This window comes from Oncorhynchus mykiss, chromosome 11, assembly GCF_013265735.2.
Source record: "Oncorhynchus mykiss isolate Arlee chromosome 11, USDA_OmykA_1.1, whole genome shotgun sequence".
Lineage (NCBI taxonomy): Eukaryota > Metazoa > Chordata > Actinopteri > Salmoniformes > Salmonidae > Oncorhynchus > Oncorhynchus mykiss.
Genome location: NC_048575.1, coordinates 49,692,966 through 49,711,836, shown reverse-complemented (window position 1 = coordinate 49,711,836; position 18,871 = coordinate 49,692,966). Strand labels below are relative to the sequence as shown.

At 43.8% G+C, this 18,871-nt stretch overlaps 1 protein-coding gene across 1 annotated transcript; it reads left to right on the top strand.

Moving 5' to 3' along the window:
• The first annotated feature begins 14,119 nt into the window (after positions 1-14,119).
• LOC110535045 (natterin-3) lies at positions 14,120-17,946 on the top strand. The gene is made up of 2 exons (XM_021619919.2): positions 14,120-14,261; positions 16,654-17,946. The coding sequence occupies exons 1-2, from the start codon at positions 14,138-14,140 to the stop codon at positions 17,736-17,738; spliced, it is 1,209 nt and encodes a 402-aa protein (XP_021475594.2). The 5' UTR covers positions 14,120-14,137; the 3' UTR covers positions 17,739-17,946.
• Positions 17,947-18,871: the final 925 nt, after the last annotated feature.

Sequence of the window (18,871 nt, the reverse complement as noted above, 5' to 3'; positions counted from 1 at the left end):
GTGTCTTCAGAAACTATTCACACCCCTTGACTTTTGCCACAGTTTGTGGTGTTACAGCCCGAATTTAAAATTGATTAAATTTAGATTTTTTTTAACGATCTCCACACAACACCTCATTAGTCAAAGTGGAAAATGTGTTTAGAAAACTTTACAAATTAATAAAAATGAAAAGCAGAAATGCCTTGTGTCAATAAGTATTCAAGCCTAGATGAGTTCAGGAGTAAACATGTGCTTAACAAGTCACGTAAGAACTTGCAAGGACTCACTCTGTAAGCAATAATAGTGTTTAACATGATTTGTAAATGACTACCCCATCTCTGTACCCTACACATACAATTATCTGTAAGGTCCCTCAGTCGTGCAGAGAAATTATAGCAAAGTTTCAACCACAAAGACCAATGGTTCGCAAAGAAGGGCACCTATTAGTAGATTAGCATGCTGCAGTTATTAATTACACTTTGGATGGTGTATCAACACTAACTCAGTTGCAGGAGGAGAAGGAAGCCTTTCAGGTATATCACCAAGCGGCCAATGGTGATTTAAAAAAAGTTCAAGTTTAATGGCTCTGATAGGAAATAACTGAGAATGGATCAACAGCACTGTAGTTACTCCACAATGCTAATCTAAATAACAGAGTGAAAAGAAGGACGCCTGTACACAATAAAAATATTCCAAAACATGCATCCTGTTTGCAATAAGGCACTGAAGTAATACTGCAAGAAAAGTGGCAAAGAATGGATAATTTTGTCTTGAATACAAAGCATTATGTTTGGGCCAAATACAACACAAACATCACTGAGCACCACTCCTCATATTTTCAAGCATAGCGGTGACTTAAATCGACTTGAAAATCTATAGCAAGACTTGACAATGGCTGTCTAGCAATGATCAACAACCAACTTGACACATTTTTAAAAGAATAATTGCCAAATATTGTATAATCCAGGTGTGCAAAGCTCTTAGAGACTTACCCAGAAAGACTCACAGCTGTAATTGCTGCCAAAGGTGATTCTAACATGTATCAATTCAGGGGGTTGAATATTATTCTATTGAAGATATATTTGTGTTTTTTTGCCTCTATTAATTATTTTTTTTCATTTTCTTCCACTTTGACATTACGGAGTATTTTGTGTATATTGTTGACAAAAAAAATCAATTTACATCCATTTTAATCCCACTTTGTAACACAACAAGATGTGGAAAAAGTCAAGGGGTGTGAATATTGCAAAAGCATTGAAAAAACACCTTAACACTCATAGCAAATGCACAGTGTAATATACATAGGCTACTGGTTTGGAAAAGGGATTTTGGACCTTTCGGCATTGTGAAACTTTATGTGCTGAAATTATATTTCATTTCAATAGGCCATTGAAACTAATGATGATGATACAGCATTAGGTGCATGTACCTCAATCAGCCTGACTAACCAGTGTCTGTATGTAGCCTCGCTACTTTGATAGCCTCGCTACTGTATATAGCCTCTCTTTTTACTGTTGTTTTATTTCTTTACCTACCTATTGTTCACCTAATACCTTTTTTTCACTATTGGTTAGAGCCTGTAAGTAAGCATTTCACCGTAAGCCTGTTGTATTCAGCGCACGTGACAAATAAACTTTGATTTGTTTTGATCTGGTGTAGCCTACAGGAGTAAATTAGTTCAATGAAGAAAAGAGAAAAACAACATTTTGCACCAAGATCATATTTATTGTCTAGAAAAATACTGCAAACATTTATTTTCTTGACACAATAACACTGTTTAATCTGAATATGGAGACACAGTATAACAGTTTATTCCTGTTTGATGAAAAATTCTTGCGACACAAGGGTTCTAATTTCTTCACTTTGTGTCTGCAGAGATACCACGGGCACATTAGAGTTCAAAATTCACACATCTAGAATCTGTCTCAGTAGTCTGTCACATCAGGGTAGCAGGGGATGGCATCAGGGACAGGCTGGCATCTCTCTACGGCAGCATTAATCTCCCCACCCTCACACCATCATAAGTCCCTGTGATGGTGGTTGTTACGGATACAAGTATCCTGTGTGTGTATCCTGTGTGTGTGTTTCTTTTCTCTCCTTCTCCCCTCACAGGTGAAAATCATCACTCCCCAATCAGTCACCAATCCAATCATCAATCAGAAGACACACCTCCTCCTGTTTCCTACCCAATCACAGTTCCTTTCCCTTGGTTTAAAAACCCCATCAGTTGTTTGCTCTAGAGCTCAATCGCTCTGTAAATGCCATGTCTGTAGGTCTCTGTGTGTCACTCTCTCTTTGTGTATTAAACTATCTTTTGTTTGAGCACCTCCATAGCACTTTGTCATCACCTGTGAGTATTGTTTTGGTTATGGTGTTTGTTTGTTTGCTGGTGGGAAAAGGGGAAACCAAGACAAGTCGCCCATGGGCATACACTACCCGTAAGTGAACTTTGTTAAATACACTAGTTAGAACTGGGCGGACCACCCACTGTATTTTTGGTTAGTTAGCTGTTGTTAAAATAGGCTAGTCTAGCTTAGGGGTGTTTTGGATGCTTATTGTTTCTTTCCTTGGGTCCAGCTCAGCCCCTTTTCCTGCTCCCCCCATTACCGTGTGTTTACAAATAAACCCTGAGTTTGACGGTAGATTTCAGTTGTCGTGGTTATTTCATTCACACTTTTACTTTTTCACTATTATAATTTGCACGGTACAGGAGTGGTTGGGAGGGACCAACAGCTCCACAGAGATGGAGTGGCTGATGAACTCCACCATGGTGGTACTCTCTGAAAAGCTCACGGTCTGCTGCTTGGTGAAGTCCATGGTGCCTGAACTGAGGATGGGCACCTTGGCTGTCATGGTGGTGGAACTGTTGTGGCTTTCCCAGACGATGCCCCAGGTCTTCTCAACAGTGCTGGTCTTCTCCAGCAAGACCGTCTTCTCTACACTGCTGCACTCCAGGTTGGTGACCCTGACGAACTGCAAGGCCTCAAGAGGGTGGTTGAACAGCTCGATCTGGTCGTTGGCCTACTCCAGGTGAGAGATGTGCTGGCTGTAGGCATCTGTGTTGATGGCCAGGACTTGGTAGCTCTTGTACCAGTAGTCATCACCCTCCAAGGGCAGGAAGAAGGCTTTATGTTAGGTCACAACCTTTCCCAGACTGTATTTGTTCTTGCCGACATATCTCAACGTCTGGGCAGGTCTTGAAAGTATGATGAGGGACAGCACCGTATTCCTCCTCGATCCACTCCACAAACTCAAAGATGTCCATGTTGACCAGGACTTCGAACTTGGAGGATGAATACTTCAAGTTCAAAAACCACCATAGTCCCTGTGCCCAAGAACAATAAGGTAACCTGCCTAAATGACTACAGACCTGTAGCACTCACATCTGTAGCCATGAAGTGCTTTGAAAGGCTGGTCATGGCTCACATCATTATCCGAGAAACCCCTAGACCCACTCCAATTTGCATACCGCACCAACAGAGCCACAGATAATGCAATTTCTATTGCACTCCACACTGCCTTTTCACACCTAGACAAAAGAAACACCAATGTGAGAATGCTATTCATTGACTACAACTCAGCATTCAACACCATAGTGCTCTCAATGTTCATCACTAAGCTAAAGGCCCTGGGACTAAAAACCTCCCTCTGCAACTGGATCCTGGACTTCCTGACGGGCCGCCCCCGTCGTGGTAAGGGTAGATAACAATACATCCGCCACCCTGATCCTCAACACGGGAGCCCCTCAGGGGTGTGTGCTCAGTCTCCTCTGTTATTCCCTGTTCACTCATGACGGCACAGCCAGGCACGACTCCAACACCATCATTAAGTTTGCTGATGACACAGAAACCTGGCCGTGTGGTGCCAGGACAACAACCTCTCCCTCAACATGATCAAGACAAAGGAGAAGATTGTGGACTACAGGAAAAGGAGGACCGAGTGTAACAGTATAACTTTAGACCATCCCCTCGCCCATACCCAGGCTCGAACCAGGGACCCTCTGCACACAGACAACAGTCACCCACGAAGCATCAAATCAAATAAAATCAAATTTAATTTGTCACATACACATGGTTAGCAGATGTTAATGCGAGTGTAGCGAAATGCTTGTGCTTCTAGTTCCGACAATGCAGTAATAACAAGTAATCTAACTAACAATTCCAAAACTACTGTCTTGTACACAATGTAAGGGGATAAAGAATATGTACATAAGGATATATGAATGAGTGATGGTACAGAGCAGCATAGGCAAGATACAGTAGATGGTATCGAGTACAGTATATACATATGAGATGAGTATGTAAACAAAGTGGCATAGTTAAAGTGGCTAGTGATACATGTGTTACATAAGGATACAGTCGATGATATAGAGTACAGTATATACGTATGCATATGAGATTAATAATGTAGGGTAAGTAACATTATATAAGGTAGCATTGTATAAAGTGGCTAGTGATATATTTACATAATTTCCCATTATTAAAGTGGCTGGAGTTGAGTCAGTGTCAGTGTGTTGGCAGCAGCCACTCAGTGTTAGTGGTGGCTGTTTAACAGTCTGATGGCCTTGAGATAGAAGCTGTTTTTCAGTCTCTCGGTCCCAGCTTTGATGCACCTGTACTGACCTCGCCTTCTGGATGATAGCGGGGTGAACAGGCAGTGGCTCGGGTGGTTGATGTCCTTGATGATCTTTATGGCCTTCCTGTGACATCGGGTGGTGTCGGTGTCCTGGAGGGCAGGTAGTTTGCCCCCGGTGATGCGTTGTGCAGACCTCACTACCTTCTGGAGAGCCTTACGGTTGAGGGCGGAGCAGTTGCCGTACCAGGCGGTGATACAGCCCGCCAGGATGCTCTCGATTGTGCATCTGTAGAAGTTTGTGAGTGCTTTTGGTGACAAGCCGAATTTCTTCAGCCTCCTGAGGTTGAAGAGGCGCTGCTGCGCCTTCTTCACAATGCTGTCTGTGTGAGTGGACCAATTCAGTTTGTCTGTGATGTGTATGCCGAGGAACTTAAAACTTGCTACCCTCTCCACTACTGTTCCATCGATGTGGATAGGGGGGTGTTCCCTCTGCTGTTTCCTGAAGTCCACAATCATCTCCTTAGTTTTGTTGACGTTGAATGTGAGGTTATTTTCCTGACACCACACTCCGAGGGCCCTCACCTCCTCCCTGTAGGCCGTCTCGTCGTTGTTGGTAATCAAGCCTACCACTGTTGTGTCGTCCGCAAACTTGATGATTGAGTTGGAGGCGTGCGTGGCCACGCAGTCGTGGGTGAACAGGGAGTACAGGAGAGGGCTCAGAACGCACCCTTGTGGGGCCCCAGTGTTGAGGATCGCTCCACAAAATCCACGGCCCTTGCAGTGCAAGGGGAACCACTACTTCAAGGTCTCAGAACAAGTGACGTCACCGATTGAAACGCTATTAGCGCGCACCACCGCTAACTAGCTAGCCATTTCACATCCGTTACTCACCCCCCTTTTGACCTCCTCCTTTTCCGCAGCAACCAGTGATCCGGGTCAACAGCATCAATGTAACAGCATAACTTTACGTCCGTCCCCTCGCCCCGACTTGGCCGGAACCATGGACGCTCTGCACACGTCAACAGTCACCCTCGAAGCATAGTTACCCATCGCTCCACAAAAGCCACGGCCCTTGCAGAGCAAGGAGAACCAATACTTCAAGGTCTCAAAGCGAGTGACGTCACCGATTGAAACGCTATTAGCGCACACCACCGCTAACTAGCTAGCCATTTCACATCGGTTACACGAGCACGCCCCGATTCTCAACGGGGCTATAGTGGAGCAGGTTTAGAGTTTCAAGTTCCTTGGTGTCCACATCACCAACAAACTAACATGGTCCAAGCACACCAAGACAGTCGTGAAGAGGGCACAACAAAACCCTTCCCCACCAGGAGACTGAAAAGATTTGACATGGGTCCTCAATTCCTCAAAAGGTTGTACAGCTGCACCATCGAGAGCATCCTGACTGTTTGCATCACTGCCTGGTATGGCAACTGCTCGGCCTCCGACCGCAAGGCTCTACAGAGGGTAGTGTGTATGTAACAGTACAAATTTAGACCGTCCCCTCGCCCATACCCGGGCGCGAACTAGGGACCTTCTGCACACATCAACAGTCACCCTCGAAGCATCGTTACCCATCGCTCCACAAAAGCCGCGGCTCTTGCAGAGCAAGGGGAACTACTACTTCAAGGTCTCAGAGCAAGTGACGTCACTGATTGAAACGCTATTTAGCGCCCACGCTAACTAAGCTAGCCGTTTCACATCCGTTACATGTACGGCCCAGTGCATCACTGGGGTCAAGCTTCCTGCCATACCAGGCGGTGTCAGGGGAAGGCCCTAAAAATTTTCAAAGACTCCAGCCACCCTAGTAATAGACTGTTCTCTCTGCTACCACATGGCAAGCGGTACCGGAGCGCCAGGTCTAGGTCCAAGAGCCTTTTAAACAGCTTCTACCCCAAGCTATAAGACTCCTGAACATCTAATCAAATGGATACCCCCCCCCCCCCCCCCCCCCCCCCCCCCCCCCAATTTTACGCTGCTGCTACTCTCTGTTTATTATCTATGCATAGTCACTTTAATAACTCTACCTACATGTACTTATCACCTCAATTACCTCGACTAACCGGTGCCACCGCACACTCTGTACCTCCAATATGGCAGCCGGACACTGGGTGAGTCGAAAGAAAGTCCGACTATCGAAAGCGCACATGTAATTGGCCTGCCTTTCTGTCAGTTCTTGCCAGCGAGTGCAGATATTAGTAGAAACAGGACTGTGTCATTTCTACTTTTGGGAAACTCAGAATGATGGTGTCGTGAAATCGTGAAAAACATTGCATGTAAATGCATGTATCTTAAAATGCTTTCATCTTGTAAACATGTTACATATAACGTTACATGTATCACGTTTAATTGCAGTTGTGTAGTCTACTGTGCGCAATGTCATTTTTAAACTTGTCGATGTGCCATTTCTAAACACTGATGGCAAGCTTGCGTAAGGGCAGACCTATGGGTTGCATGCCCGGCTGCCGATGATGACCAATTTACGAAGCGAGTGGCTCGGGCAAAAATAGCCTACAGCCTACGGTGATAACCGTCTGATACTAGGAAGTTATAATATGAGGAGATTAAAATGAGGTTATCATGGTGGAAGATATTAATGTGTCCTCACTATTGCTTTCATAAAAGCTCGAGTTGTCTGTGACAACGATTGAGACTGTACAATACAATACCTCATGACAATATTATACCAGTAATAATTTGTCATGTTTGCTTTCATAAAAGTTTGAGTTGTGTATGTGATTAAAACTGCTTTAGCATCCTCCATACACTTCCTGAAATACGCTAAGCGGTGGCACTGGCAACAACCCTGTTCAATTCGTTTTACTGCTAGCCAAAATGAAGGTGATCAGGATAGCTAATATATTGCATCTGAAACAGTTATAAAAGTTGTATTTCCGAGCGAAACAGGGGGTGATAAGTGGAAGTGTTGGAAGACTAACACCTGAGTTTATGGACCTAAATCAAAGGAAGGGACAGAAAATCACACCACCATTTAAATCTGAGTGGTATCAACGGAACGTCTGGCTCTGAGGCTGCGCTAGTAGCAACCTGCTTCCCATGCCTACAGTTCTACACCAGCGACAACGTGTGGACAATAACCAGTTACTGCAACTTGAACTTGCATATAGTGCTCAACAAGAATGAAAAGTCTTTACATCCAAAGCCAGAGCTCTTGATGAGACATTTGACAGCTCACGGATAGATCTGGCATTGAATGAACAACGGAGATTGAACATCAGCATGCACAATGCAAAGGCAGAAGATAAAATATTTCGAAAGACCTAATAAATGCTAGGCTACATGCTACCTAGGTAAACAGGAGTCTGTAATTGAGAGTGCCGGATCAACACACGGGCAACTCTGGAACTATTATATGCCTTGGTTTCTATGAGCGATTCGAGCATAAATGCAATAAACTGGGCCTGGCTGAAAGCGAAACTCATAGAAACAGCCAATCCGAGTAGAGAGGGGGCAAATCTACTACAACATACTGGACGATATCAATGTTCAGATGAGAGCCAGGTTTGACCACTGAAAGAAAACGGTTCTCCAGTTGGGTAAAGGAATAAGGCAACCTCACAGAGAGTTACTCACACTTAACCACCTTATTTAGAGAGGACATATGTGATGGATGTGGTTCTGTACAGAGAATAGTTCTGAATGAATATGCTAATAAATGAATATACTAATAAACATGATAATGAATGAGTAATAAATAACACGAGCAACACTAATATTGACTGTATAAGGAGATAGTGACATAAGCAGAGGACTGTATAATACATATAATCAACTACTATTAGCAAACAGCAATAGTAACAACCAACAGTAAATGCACAAGTTTCAATAACAACATCACTCACGTCTGTCCAAGCACCTCATCACTCTTGTCCACTTGGAGAGACTGAGGAGGATCTGGGATGAGCAGGCAGAACAACCCTGTCTTAGAGCATTTTTTATTATTCTGTACTTGAATATGAAATTCTTCATGTAGTATGAAGTATGTTACTTTGGCATGGTTTCTTAAGGCAAAAACAAAAGTTGGATGATGGGTGGGTGTATAATGCGAATGTCTAGCAACACAAAGGTTGCTAGTTTGAATCTCATCATAGACAATTTGAGCTAATTTGCAACTGTTCAACTGCATACTACTTTTTAGCTACTTTGCAACGGCTTAGCGTGTTAGCTTACCCTAACCCTTTTAGCTAACCCTTCACCTATCCCAAACCTTTAAATTAGCAAGCTAGAATTTGTAACATATCATACATTTTTGCAAATTCGTAACATATCGTACATTTTGCAAATTCGTAACATATCGTACATTTTGCAAATTCGTAACATATTGTACGTTTTGCAAAGTCGTAACATAATACAAATCGTAAAATGTAACATATCATCCAAAATGGGTGATGGACATCCACAAATGAATACATACCATACCATACTATACTAAATATAGTAACTCAGATTTACATACAGAATAATATGAAATTCTCTGAGACCAGGTTGGGCAGAAGCCAGGTGTCTGGCCCCCTAGCAACCTATCGGTGGCCTGGAAGCTGAGGTCACTTTGGGGAAACAGTTTATGATCCCCTAGTCTCTCTGGAACCGTCGGGATGGGTGGAGTGAGTTATAAAGTTATAAAACTCACAGGCAGGGAAATCCATAACAACCACTCTGGGGATTTTAAGTTCCTTGGCTTAGTGGGCTGCAAAAACATAGAAACAATGTCACAAAAGTTTGACAGCTGCAAACTGGAGAGTCTGTCAAAATATGCAAAGTACTTCGATTTTGAGGGAGTTAAGGCTGATCTTGTCTATTGTACAGTTCACAAATGGTATGAGACAAATCGCCTGGACAGCTCCTCAGCTTTTTGTTCCATCATGACCTGACACAGACTGTCCCAGAGGCGCCAAAGTTACTGCAGCTGGTCCTCACTATACCAGCTACAACAGCATCCGCTGAGAGGTCATTTTCTGCGCTGAAATGGATCAAGACATACAGTCGAATCCGGGCCTATCAAGGACGACTCTCATCCCTTGTCATCATCTCCATCGAGACGGAGAGACTTTTAAAACTGAGGGCCAACAGGGAAGAGTTTTACAGTTCAGTCACTGATGTCTTTATCCAGCAGGATAAAATAGACTTTGTTTACAAGTACATTTAAGGTCAAGTGTTTATTTACAGTAGAGCGGTCTACTATTATTATATTACGTGTCTATGTAAGTCTAAGTCTCAACAGGGGAGGTTTAATGCTGGAGCTTACCAGGGCTGAAGCACTGAAGCCCAAGCCCGTGGGGGGCCCAAGAAGCAGCAAAATAAAATAAAAAGTAAAACAATTGTAAAAAAAAATACATATTTATACACTGAGTGTACAAAACATGAAGGACACCTGCTCTTTCCATGACACCAAGTGAATCCTGGTGAAATCTATGATCCCTTATTGATGTCACTTTTTAAATTCACTTCAATCAGCGTAGATGAAGGGGAGGAGATGTGTCAAAAACTTCAACGCTGATGGGTTTTTCATGCTCAACAGTTCCCCGTGTGGAAAAAATGTCAGTCTCTCGATGTGCAAAACTGATAGAGACATACCCCAAGCGACTTACAGCTGTAATCACAGCAAAAGGTGGCGCTACAAAGTATTAACTTAAGGGGGCTGAATAATTTTGCACGCCCAATTTTTCAGTTTTTGATTTGTTAAAAAAGTTTGAAATATCCAATAAATGTCGTTCCACTTCATGATTGTGTCCCACTTGTTGTTGATTCTTCACACAAAAATACAGTTTTATATCTTTATGTTTGAAGCCTGAAATGTGGCAAAAGGTCGCAAAGTTCAAGGGGGCCGAATACTTTCGCAAGGCACTGTATGTACTACCGTTCAAAGGTTTGGGGTCACTTAGAAATGTCCTTGTTTTTTAAAGAAATGTTAAAAAATTAACCATTAAAATAACATCAAATTGATCAGAAATACAGTGTAGACATTGTTAATGTTGTAAATGACTATTGTAGCTGGAAACGGCAGATTTTTTAATGGAATATCTACATAGGCGTAGAGAGGCCTATTATAAGCAACGATCACTCCTGTGTTCCAATGGCACACTGTGTTAGCTAATTAAAGTTTATCATTTTAAAAGGGTAATTGATCATTAGAAAACCCTTTTACAATTATGTTAGCACAGTTGAAAACTGTTGCTCGGATTAAAGAAGCAATAAAACTGGCCTTCTTTGGACTAGTTGAGAATCTATTCCATGTGAGAAATTGCTAAGAAACTGAAGCTCTTGTACTTGAAAACTTAACTAGAAGTTAGGCAAAAAAGGTAGTAGATTGGAGGATTCAATAGTTGGAATTGTGGAGTTGTTGCCTGTGTACCACTCCCTTCACAGAACAGCGCAAATTGGCTCTAGCCAGAATAGAAAGAGGAGTGGGAGGCCCCGGTGCACAACTGAGCATAATGACAAGTACATTGGAGTGTCTAGTTTGAGAAACAGACGTCTCACAAGTCCTCAACTGGCAGCTTCATTAAATAGTACTCGCAAAACACCAGTCTCAATGTCAACAGTGAAGAGGCAACTCCGGGATGCTGGCCTTCTAGGCAGAGTTCCTCTGTCCAGTGTCGGTGTTCTTTTGCCCATCTTAATCTCTTCTTTTTTTTGGTCAGTCTGAGATATGGCTTTTTCTTTGCAACTCGGGCCTAAAAGGGCAGCATCCCGGAGTCGCCTCTTCACTGTTGACATTGAGACTCAAATGTTTCCTTTATTTAGGCAATTTCGACCTGTTGCAATTTGGGCAGCATGCATGCCAAAATACAGCTTGTTGGGTTGTGGCCATAGACATATAATCCATAGATAGGTTTTGGAACCTCTTACCTTGGCTTTTTTAGTGTTTTAGTGTTAAACTAAGTACAGTAGCAATGGCTGCCAGTCCTGACTTGAATGTGAACTGCCATCTATGGATTATATTTATATGGTTGGTTTTGACTGTCTGTTTTCCTTTTGCAGATTTCAAAATACAATTGCGGGAAAAACATACAGTCGGGAAAGCAAATGCCTACCGCTGAAAAGAGAAGACTAATCGGTCTATAGAACCAATAGAACCAATTATTTCTTAACAACTCCCAATTTTTAGCGAACAGCAGCACAGTTTTTCAAAGTACAAATGTTCCCCGTCTGTGGATATCCTATAAACACCACTGCTCAACTGTAGCCTATGCCACATCGCAAACGTCTTTATGGGTTATTATAGGCCTACTCGTTGGCATTTGGGTTGCTGCCTGTGGTGTTGAAAGTTGTCTGTATGTGCGGGCCAGTTGCGTGTGGCACAAGCTATTAAGGCCTGTGTGTCTAATGGTTGCGCTGCATACCTGCTACTGTTTGATGGTTGGCTGTAGTTGTTTGATGGTTACTTTGTGATCGTGTCATACTGATGACTACCGTAACAAAAATCCGCTTTTTGACTGTGCGTGTGTGAGTGAGAGATGGGGACGTGGGGGGTAGGGTAGTCATTAGAAAGTGCCTACCTGGCCTCAGACCTCACCGCACGTCACTGACACACACACACACACACACACACACACACACACAAACTTAATGATGGTGTTGGAGTCGTGCCTGGCCGTGCAGTCATAAGTGAACAGGGAGTAACGAAGGAGACTAGGCACGCACCCCTGAGGGGCCCCAGTATTGAGGATTAGCGTGGCAGATGTGTTGTTACTTACCCTTACCACCTGGGGGCGGCCCATCTGGAAGTCCAGGATCCAGTTGCAGAGGGAGGTGTTTAGTCCCAGGGTCCTTAGCTTAGTGATGAGCTTGCGGGCACTATGGTGTTGAACGCTGAGCTGTAGTCAATGAATAGCATTCTCACATAGGTGTTCCTTTTGTCCAGGTGTGAAAGGTCAGTGTGGAGTGCAACTGAGATTGTGACATCTGTGGATCTGTTGGTGCAGTATGCAAATTCGAGTGGGTCTAGGGTCTCTGGGATAATGGTTTTGATGTGAGCCATGACCAGCCTTTCAAAGCATTTCATGGCTGTAGATGTGAGGGATACATACGGGTCACTAGTCATTTAGTGAATTTTTACCTGTTTAAAGGTGTTACTCACATCGGCTGCGGACAGCGTGATCACACTGTCCGGAACAGCTGATGCTCTCATGCATGTTTCAGTGTTACTTGCCTCAAAGTGATTTAGCTTGTCTGGTAGGCTCGTGTCACTGGACAGCTCTCAGCTTCCCTTTCTAGTCTGTAATAGTTTGCAAGCCCTGCCACATCAGACGAGCGTCAGAGCCAGTGTAGTACAATTCGATCTTAGTCCTGTATTGAAGCTTTGCCTGACTAGCAAGTGAGGTTGTTCTCTGAGATATCACAAGCCTTCCTTTGATAAGCCAAGACAAGAACCTCCTTCAGAATCCCCCAGATGTAATGTTATTGACCCTATTGGGTGAAGGCCAAAAACTTGGATTTGTACTGATTGGCCAAATCTACTGATGATCCCAAGTGTCAAGGCCATCTCTATAAGTCCTTGACACAGATAGCTATTATCAATGTCTTTATCACGCTAGTTCAATGTTCCTCTGCAGATAATGAAATAGGACAGGCAGTATAAAGGTCTTTACATTGATAGGCTGTATTAATGTCTTTACATTGATAGGTTGTATAAAGGTCTTTACATTGATAGAATCTGTATTTGATCATTCTTTATCACCCCACTTGTCATCCTTTCTGCCATTCAACTCTATATCAATAATGCACAAGTTACGCTTTGGAAACAATAAAGATCCATTGAATTGAATCATGCTATTATGCCCACAACTAAATTCTCCTTCCTAACCAACTTTGAGGAAACGTATGGGAACACCGACAAGACTGTCTGATATTTCAGGACAGTCAGCTCTGTCCTAGAAGCCTTTTACCTCTTATCTCTGTTATTACTCTGTTTGCGTAATCATGTTAATAATCCCTCGTCTTCAATGTGTCTGTTCTTCCCTTCTCATAGCTGGTGTGACAAGTGAGAGGACAGGACAATTTGTCTTCCAAAGAAAACTGCACATCAACAAGATGGCAACAAACAACAAAAATATTCTGAAGTGTCTAAGCTAACTCCAAGTTACATTATTTTGTCAAGCTAATACATTGTCATGGTGTGGTGCTGTCAAGAGTGAGAGAGAGAGATTAGCTCATACATTTCAGATGATTATGATAATGAAACCAATAATACAAATAAAACAAAAAGAAGAGCGTGTAGCATTTTATCCACTTTCCTCCTGTTTGTCCTATCATGCTAGTCCATGTCAAAGCCCTGAGAGAGTGAGTGTTGTAATTTATGAGTGTCATAAAGGAGCTAGCTATATAACCCTGGAGAACGGACAGGTTCACTGCTCACTGAAGGAAGACTGTGAGGGTGAGTGCACTGGCTCTTCTACCTGTGCATTTAGGGCACTATTTCAATGGAGCTAATGGAAGAAGAATCGCTAACACAACGTTTCAAATGCAACGTCATGTTGATTTAACGTGAATTTGTGTAACACTACAGTGTTATATACTTTAATGTTTCCTAATATTCCTCCTCTTTCCTGGTCTTCCTCAGATGAAGCTGTTCGTCTTGGTGGTCGTTTCCCTGCTGCACCTGGGGCTGTCCTGTGCCCAGGATGCAGGCTCCCCTCCAGGCAGCCTGCAGGACATAGTGAGGAAGAGCTCACCGAGACAGAAGGGTAAATTATATACCCCTTTTATTCAACCAATCCCAGCGTTCAACCTCTTAGAAAGGAAAACAGAAAACATTCAGAAAGTCAGTTGTTTCATCACAACAGTAATGGGTGCATGTTGTGACAGTGTCCGTGTCCGAATACCCATACCAGCGTACTACATACTTCAACTGCATACTATGTACTCATCATCACATACTATTTAGCATGTGCCGTTTAGTAAAACGTTTGCAGTATGCCGTGGCCTCAATGCAGTACTGGCTCCTGACTGGCTGAGTAGGTGGGCTGGGGCGGGGCCATGTGCGGATGAATTTTTTCAAATTTGAAATAAAAATGCATCACATTAACCAACCTGATAATAGCTCATTTCCAATTTGATTAATTTCTCTAAACTCTGAATAGGATAGGAATGGAGTTATTGGCCTACTCAGGCTGGTTGGAGGCAGCCTATCATATTCGACCTATAATGTAGCCCATATAATCCGTCTATCCTATTTTTAAAGGACTGCATACAGAAACGGATCATTTGGTTCCAGTTCAACATATTTATTAGTGAAACCAAAGTGCTGTAACATATAGGAGCCACATCATCATGGCGCTATAGGAGCCCGCAACGGACGTCATCATAGCACGCAACAGAACAGTGTACTGCCGGTTTGTTGTTTTTATGTAATAGTTTTTATTAAATCGTTTTTTAATCGTAGCTTAAGTTTCTATTACTACTGGTTCTGCGAACCGGTCAGCCTTTATGGCTGGGACTGCGCATTTTTGTCCCGGATTCCTGTTGAGTAGCAGCTGCTAGACATCATAAAAATGGAGCAGGGTAACGCTAGCAGTGCTAGCCCATCAGTATTTTTATCCATGGCTGGGCATAAATGCTTCAGGTGTGAGATGATTTCCACACAATCACAAGTTGAAGATAAGGTGGAATTGGAAAATGGACAGGGATTTGTCTGCCCTAAGTGCACCACCATCAAGCATCTTAGGGAAGTGATTCTCCGGCTGTTAGCTCGGCTGCAAGGAAAAAGGACAACCTGCTTTCTATGTACACCGACCTTTCTGTAACCAAGGGAAAACTGAATATCAGTTTTCAATGCCTCCTGTAGCAAAGCTATCGATGAGTCAGGTGGCGTTGATCTGTCCTAATCACACTGACAGATATTAAGCTCAACTGCAAGGCGTAGGAGATCGGAGAGGCAGTCTGGCCACCCATCTATCCGAGAAGGTCTGATCCAGCTATCAAACAGCTTTTCCCCGCTTAAGACGGACATACCAGGCCCGGGGGTAATTACAGATCCTGGGTGTATACCAACAGCCGGCGGCCGCCCAGTGAAACCCTCCCCCATGGCCACCACAGTTCAGTAGGTTGTTTACCCATCGGATTCCATCACGACCACCATCATTGTGGGCAGCTCGATGGTGAGAGATTTTGGCCTGCCTACGGTCTGTGGACCGACCAAAGTCCACTGTCACACAGGAGCCCGTGTCCATGACATCAACTCTCTCCTGCGTACGGTTCTGGCCAACTATTCCAATATTGACACCATCGTCACTCACGGATGTTTTAACGACCTCAGCCTACAAAACTAAGACAAACCATATGTTCAAATCAAAAGGCCTGATTAACTTGACATCAATAATGCAGCCACATCCTGAGTCCCTGGTGCCGACACATTCAGAAATCAAAAGGTGGTTTAGTATTTATTTTAAAAGCCCTGGTGAAGGCCAAGAGGACAAGAAGCAGTTTTCAATGGGAAAACATAAATCCACTTTGGGTAAAAAATTTTTTTTTAAAGACTTCTGTTTTCAAAGATGTAGCCTACGATGCAATACTTGTGATCATATTAAGGAGAACAAAAACTACTTGGCCTACATTTGAACACCACCGCAGCAGCTTCGCTATTCGGCGTCTTCCCATTTAAGTAGCTTCATTTTGTTGTTTGGCTACTTGAAGAGAACTAGGGTCTATCACCCCCAGCCCACCTCTTCCAATGCGTTATGGAAAAGTGTGCATCAAATTCTACTAGATGAAGAGCCGAAATGAGTATGCCTATAACATCCTGACATTTAAACCAGACTCGATAAAAAAAAAAAAATCACATAGGCTACTATAAAATATCATTTTTTTTCTCATACTGAGAATGTGTCATGCGCGATTGCATTGTTTCCTGCTATTCGTTGATTTCGATAGCGCATCTCTAAATCTCATTGACAAAAGCCAAAACGAGAATGACATGCGGGCATTTAAAGTATACTCGATTTTCAAAATGTTGCATACTATTAAACCAAAAAAATGTGCATACTATTAAACCCAAAAAATGTGCATACTCAAATTGCCTACTATTTAGGACTAAAGTATTCGTATTCTGACATGTCCAGTGTATTCTTTGTCTTCCAGTGTCCCTGTTAAACCCAGTGCTGGAAGGAAAGGTCCCCCCACTGTCCAGTAATGGTCCTATCCAGGGTCCAAAGAACCCGCCTGAGTTTGAGGACCAACAGAAGCCTGCTCCATTCATGTTTGGGGACAATGTCAACCTGCAGTGGCTGAGCTGGAATGGTTCTCTCCCCACAGCAGCTATGGGCATCTACAACGGGTACACCGAACGCACCGACTACATCTGCAAATACAACTGCGAAGCCGGCTTCTACACTCCTAGCAAGGGCCCGTACTGCCAATACCCCTACGGTGAGAGAGAGTACAAAGCCTCAGAGTTTGAGATCCTGGCCAACAGAGACAACTTTGAGTTTGTTGAGTGGAAGGAGGACTCATACGGCTCGTTGCCCAAACACTCAGTTAGAACGTGCTCTGGAGTGGGCATCTACGTTGGGAAGAACAAGTATGGCTTGGGGAAGGTGGTCCCTCAGTTCGAGGCTTTCTTCTTGCCCTGGGAGGGCGATGAGTACTGGTACAAGAGCTACCAGGTCCTGGCCATCAACAGAGATGCCTACACCCAGCATATCTCCCATGTCAAGTATGGCATTGATGAGGTGGAAATGTTCCACTACCCCCCTGAGACCATGCGCCTCTCCGGCGTCACCAACAACGAGTGCCAGACGGTGGTGAAGACGGTGACCATCTCCAAGACGTCGGAGGTGGAGAGCACCTGGAACATCGGACGCACCACCATGCTGGGCATCACCGCCGGCATCACCGCCAAGATCCCCCTGATCGGCTCCGCAGGGGTTGAGTTCAGTGGGGAGAAGACCCTGGAGTTCAACAGGGGCACCACCATGGTGGAAGCCCTCAGCCACTCTGTGTCTGTGGAGCTCAAGGTGCCACCCAACCACTCCTGTAGCGTGCGCATGGAGGGCCGTAAGATCACAGCAGACATCCCCTTCACAGCCAGGCTGAGCCGTACATACCGCAACGGAGAGACCCAGTGGACCTCCATCTCTGGGGTGTACGATGGCATTCAGATTGGCGAGATCCGGGCCGTGGTGGACCGCTGTGAGCCTGTCGTAGACTCCAAACCCTGTCCTTAAGACCGATCTCATCCAAACTGACTCATTACTCTACACCTAATAAATATATCTATACTCATAAGTGTACAGTATATGTTCCAATGTATATGGTCCGGATTTCCTGTAACTTCCAAGGCTATACCAACACTGATTAATGTGATGTAAATTTTGCACAAGTATTGTACCGTTTGTGGTTCCTGACCAAGTGTAAACTACAATGCAATGGCAACTGACTCCTGTGATTCTTCTGTTCAAAAGCTTTTTCACAATTTATGCTTGAGAAAGGAAATGACAGCAAATACACACACGTGCCTTTATCTGTTTCACATAGAAATACTGCACTTTATATTTATTGAATTCCTTGTTATTGCCTTTTTTTATCTACAATTTGATAGGCCTAACAAATTACTGCTACTGACGTTACTGTACAGCTCATAACTTTGCCTCTATTGCAATTACTATAATGGAGCTGCAGAGGGCAGCAACAGCTAATGGATTTTGGAGAGCAGGAGTAGTTGACAGCTGGCCCGAGATGGAAGTTGGGATCAGATTACACAACCTGTGTGTGTGTGTGTGTGTGTGTGTGTGTGTGTGTGCTTGCTTGCTTGCCTGCGTCCTTGCGTGGACATCTGTGTGTGTGTGTGTGTGTGCGTGTGCGTGTGTGTGTGTGTGTGTGTGTGTGTGTGTGTGTTTTGTGCATGTCCTCCACAGTGTCAATAAGCACTTACTGCTTACTGCAACTATACACTGTGTCTAAGAAGAGAGGTGTATCAGGGTTCTACATGAAAGCTGTGCACTCAGCTGCGCCCAACTCAGAGTTGCTACTGACAATTATTGACAGCTATACAAGTGCTTTCTTAGAGATGGTCTGTACAGTAGAGAAGACCATGATGTGGCGGCCAGTCTGTATGAAACCTCTGGCCTAGAGGAGTGGACCTGCAGCCTCCTCCCTCCACTGTGACTGCACTTACCAGTGGGATGAATAAAATATGTCTCATGCCCTCTGTTCTCCCTCTCTCTCATGGCTGAGATGAAATGCTCCAGTAATTTTCCTTCATGTGGAATAATGGCCAAGGTGTGCTCTGTATCACTCTGAATCCTCTCCCCTTATCGATTGCGTCAGGGCAGGGTCTGGTGTCTGTAGCCGTTGGAAT

What these genes read in the sequence shown, in the direction of transcription:
- LOC110535045 (XM_021619919.2), top strand. Translation starts at nt 14,138, where the DNA reads ATGAAGCTGTTCGTCTTGGTGGTCGTTTCCCTGCTGCACCTGGGGCTG. An exon ending in GAGCTCACCGAGACAGAAGG is followed by an intron (nt 14,262 to 16,653) that starts GTAAATTATATA and finishes TTTGTCTTCCAG; the next exon opens with TGTCCCTGTTAAACCCAGTG.